Source organism: Terrapene carolina, unplaced genomic scaffold (genome assembly GCF_002925995.2).
Source record: "Terrapene carolina triunguis isolate 2854851 unplaced genomic scaffold, T_m_triunguis-2.0 Scaffold194, whole genome shotgun sequence".
Classification (NCBI taxonomy): Eukaryota; Metazoa; Chordata; order Testudines; family Emydidae; genus Terrapene; species Terrapene triunguis.
The window spans coordinates 10,624,898-10,629,875 of record NW_020664545.1 but is presented as its reverse complement, the minus strand read 5'-3'; the positions used below and the strand labels follow the sequence as shown (position 1 = coordinate 10,629,875).

The following is a 4,978-nucleotide window of genomic DNA, read 5'->3' as shown; positions in this document are numbered from 1 at the left end:
CCAGTGATGCCCAGCCTTATTACACAGGAGGGCCACATGAACCTAAGCACAGCCTTGGGTGGGTCAAACAGATTCTACATATACACCTCTACCCCGATATAACGCGACCCGATATAACACAAATTTGGATATAATGCGGTAAAGCTGCGCTCTGGGGGGGCGGGGCTGCGCACTCCAGCGGATCAAAGCAAGTTCGATATAACGCGGTTTCACCTATAACGCAGTAAGATTTTTTTGGCTCTCGAGGACAGTGTTATATCGGGGTAGAGGTGTATTAATAAGATTTAAAGTCATCTGTATTGACTTATATGTTAAGTTCAGCTTGTTTCGTATGTATTTAGATAGATTGTTTCTATGTACAGTATTGTCTATTTACACATTTGTATAAACTAAATGATGACAAAACACTAATGAATTAGCCATTAGCGTATTGTGTTGAAGCAGGCTGCGGGCCTTATGAAATGCTCTGGTGGGCCGTGCATGGCCTGTGGGCCATTAGTTGGCACCACAATCTACTCAATAGGCCACACTTTCTAAAAAAGAACTTGTCCCTTTTGAAAGATCCTGGATGGGAAAAGATCAGTATCTGTCCCTTAGGAAGAAATAAAAAACGAAAACCCCAAAACTGAACTGACAATTGAGGTTGTGCAAAACCACGTCAACATTTTACATGGGATGTGAACTTCCGAAGTTCTGCTGCTGGGACTTTAAATGAAGGAGATTTTTAAACAAACCAACTGGGATTTTAAATGTCTCATTGAAACGTGACAAAACCCCTTCTTACATGACTGGAATACTTACAAATCCTGACCTTAAAATGTACTCCAAACTAGTGAGATCTAGCAGGAATTTATGCTATTTGGAGATAATCTATGTTATTCAAGGTGTGTGGAAGGGTAGGATGAGTAGCCATCACATGAAGCTATGATAAGGAAAACGCAGGGTACAGTCCCAGTCTATCTATGCACTGAGAAATGTAAGCTCCATGGCTCAGATCCTCAGAGGTATTTAGGTTCCTAGCTTCTGTTGATGTAATGGAAGTTAGAAGTCTACATACCTTTGAACAGTGGCTCTCAGCCTTTCCAGACTACTGTACCCCTTTCAGGAGTCTCATTTGTCTTGCGTACCCCCAAGTTTCACCTCACTTAAACACTACTTGCTTACAAAATCAGACATAAAAATACAAAAGCGTCACAGGACACTATTATTGAGAAATTGATTATGTTCTCATTTTTGCCATATAATTACAAAATAAATCAATTGGAATATAACTATTGTACTTATATCCAATGTATGGTCCATAGAGCAGTATAAACAAGTCATTGTCTGCATGAAATTTTAGTTTGTGCTGGTTTGGCTAATGCTAGTAGCCTGTTGTAAAACTAGGCAAATAACTAGATGAGTTGATGTACCCCCTGGAAGATCTCTGTGTACCCCCAGGGGTGTGCGTACCCCTGGTTGATAACTACTGCCTTTGAGGATCTGAGCCCAGAACTCTTGGGGCTGTAATCTTCCGCTGCACAGAATGAACAAGACAATCAGGGCCTATGGTTTGCACTTCTACTTTTTGATGTATGTTTATGTCATTTTAATCTCATTTCCCTTCCTCCCCAGGCCCCATTCAGTTCATTTGCCATCATGCGTGTCAGTCTTTCCTATTCCAACTACTGGTACCTTGGAAGTTAATTCAAGGAGCAGATGAACATCTCTGGAGAGAAAAGATTGTTTCTGTTTTACCTTGCCCCTTAGCCTTTGATTGTGCCTGCCCTTCATTAGCACAGATCCAACAGGAATGTGGAAATTTTACCTGGCTCTGCAAAGAGAAACTCGTTTACTAAAAGTTTGGAATCTGTTAAACGGTTCTGAGCTTGACGAATTGTAGCATTCAGAGCATTTCTATTTTAAATTGAGTTTTTAACGTTACTTCCCAGGGACCGCTCCAATGTCATTTTCATTTCTTTGGAATCAGAAGAGGTTGGTTATTTTGTGGAATCTTAATTAAAATAAGAGATGATATTGATAGAATACGGTGATGCCACAGCCAGATAAAAGCCTCCTGCTGCTAAATAATCTCCCAGGTGAAAATGAGCCATGTTAAAAATGCATGGCAAAGTAAACCCATATTTTCTAAGCCAGAGGTGGTAATTCTATGAAAATATTCCTGATCACCATTTCTGTAATGATCTCTGTGTTCGTCGTTTCATTTGCATTCTGACTGGCTTAGATATCTTTAATTCAGCCAATGCCATGTTCATCAAAACAGTATTACCAGCTGCCACGATATTTGCTGGTTTTGCTCAGAGCGTCAGCTCCTGGAGTCATAGGAATATGGGAGAATCTCAGCTTTCACTTTTGGTGGTTTTTTTAAAGTATGTTCCTACCCCTCGTGATTGTATAAATATGTTCCGGAGGTACCCTAAAGGCTCACAAAATAAGGCAAATAAAAAAAAACTGCAAATGTATTATTTTTAAAAAATCTCATGATTTTTAGGTGCCTCACTCCAGATTTTTTGAACACTTGGGATTGACAGTGCTGGAAAAGTGAAAGATTTGTCTGAAAACCAACTTGCTGTAGTTTTGAAGTGAAACTGATTCCAGTGCAGAGAACTCACACAAGGCTGTTCAAATCACATAAGCCCCAAACGCAGCATTTAAATGGGTTTCAGATGAAGAGCTTTTAGACAATGTTCCTAGATTCTGTAGCCTGCACCACGGTCACTTTGAACAGAAATTTCACTGATCGTGCCTAAGTGTTCAATATTTCTAGTGACCTCAAGGCGTTCCTTGACTTCTGTTCTCCATTCCCAGCTCTGGATAAGCTGCATGAAATTGCAGCCAAAGTGTATGAAAAACTTGACATCCTGTTGAGTGGGAAAACGTACCAACCAGGTAAGTTAGTTGACTTGCAAAAAAGGGGATGTGTCGTACAGAAGGGTTGGTGATCTGGGATGTCTGTTGCCTAGTGAAGAAGTGGAATGGGTCTCCATTGCAGAGCTTGCCGTTAAGTCAGGACGTGGTGATGACTATCAGCAGCTGGATGGAAAATAAATGGGAGAAAATATATTAAAATGGAAAAAAATGGATGTTGGGGCTTGATCTTGGGAGGTGTCAAATACAAAACTCCCACAGACCTCATGGGATCAGGGCCATGTTCTGTATTTAATTTCACGGGTGTCTTTTTGTTGACCAAATATAAGCATTAGTGTTATAACTCAAATGAGGATCATTTCAGTGTGAGGGTTAACGGATGAAAAAAATGGTTTTATGCCATTTTTTATTGATGGTGTCCAAAGACAGCCAAACAGTGTTTTTCGTTTTTTTTTAAAGTGTGGTTTTTCACCCTGGAAAGATCAGGAATGCTACATCTGGTCTTCTCTGGTTTTGCTAGAAGACTCATGGTGATGCGTAGTGGGAGCTTTAAGGCACCTTTTCCCCAGTTACTTCTCAAGAGATTCCTTAAATAGGTTTTAGCAACAACAAAAGACAAGTTTTAAACCATCTGAATAAAAATCACTTCCCCCCTAATTAATCAGGTTTCACTTCTGCATGATTTCTGATATCATAGCTTGGTCCCCCAGACATCTGTACAGTCTTCTAGGAAAACAAGATGACAAAACTTTCATTTCCAATGTTAAGAGGAAGCAGGATTTCCCCCCTTTTTTATGTTTAAAACTTTCAAGCTGCCCATCTTCATCATAAAGAGCCACAAACCCAGTTTGGGCAGGCCACCTTTAATACAGATCCAAGGCAATGCAGAAATATTTGCCATACCAGGATTACTGGAGATATAATAAATTATTATTGTAATTTACCGTAAATTATATATTAGCCTGCAGTGAAGTTCTATTTGTATTATGATGATTGTAGTGTGGTAGCACATAGACGCCACACTCATGGACCTGGGCCCAGCGTGCTAGGCGCTGTACAAACACAGAATGAAAAGATAGCCCTGCCCCTAAGAGCTGACAGGCAGACAGATGGGAGAGCGCAAGGAAACAATAAGACAATATTGGTCACTTTCGTTCTCTCACCTAACAGGATCACTAAAAGCGACAGATTAATTGAAACAAAACAAAGCAAATTTCTGCCAACATTGTCATTGTTTCACTAGCTTTGTAAGCGTTCCTGAGAAGGACACAGCTTTCTTTCAGGGGCCAAGGATACAAGCGTAGCAGAAATGCAAGGTACTTGGCTTAGGATCTGGATGGATGGGGAATGAGGCCCTGATTCTGCCACCATGTATGCACTCAACTTCTAAGCACACGAGTAGTCTCCCTGAAGTCAATGGGAATACTCACAGGCATAAAGTTAAGCATATGCATGAATGTTTGCGGAATCGGGTGCTAATTTACGATACAAAGCAAGTGTAGAATATTTTTTCCCCATATGATCTGACAGAAGCAACCCTAGTCCGTAGCACTGCGAATTCCGGTTAAAGCCTGCACTTTTGGGGAGAGAACCCACATTTCTTAGGCCCACTTTCATTCAGTAAGATTTTTCGTGTCCCGATGTTGACAGGCACGTCGGGAGTTCCAGACGTTATCGGTTTAAATGACGGCCCGAGACTGAGCTGAGTGCTCCCTTGTTGTCTAGAGGCGCTTTCTGACTACCTCTGAAAAGCTGGCAGAATAACTAAAGGGAAATAAAGTCAGCTAGAGTCGGCTGTATTGATTCAGGAACGAAGTTGAATTATAGCCAGGAATATGTGAGCCACTGGAGCTCTCACTGACGATTAGGGCCCTACCAAATTCACGTCCATTTTGGTCAATTTCACGGTCATAGGATTTTTAAAATGGTCAATGTCATGATTTCAGCTATTTAAATCTGAAATTTCATGGTGTTGTAATTGTAGGGGTCCTGACTCAAAAAGGAGTTGTGAGGGGAGGGGTCACAAGGTTATTGTAGGGGGGGGGCTGTGGTACTGCTACCCTTACTTCTGCGCTGCTGCTGGCGGCGGTGCTGCCTTCAGAGCTGGGCA

At 41.3% G+C, this 4,978-nt stretch overlaps 1 protein-coding gene across 1 annotated transcript in view; it reads left to right on the top strand.

Annotated features, from left to right (window-relative positions):
• Positions 1-1,638: 1,638 nt before the first annotated feature.
• The window catches only part of IZUMO4 (IZUMO family member 4), an 11,020-nt gene continuing 7,680 nt past the window's right edge, over positions 1,639-4,978 (top strand). Inside the window, exons 1-2 of the mRNA XM_026654882.2 lie at positions 1,639-1,670; positions 2,768-2,889. Of these exons, the coding sequence (XP_026510667.2) occupies positions 1,639-1,670; positions 2,768-2,889 (154 nt within the window). The remainder of the gene's footprint in view (positions 1,671-2,767; positions 2,890-4,978) is intronic.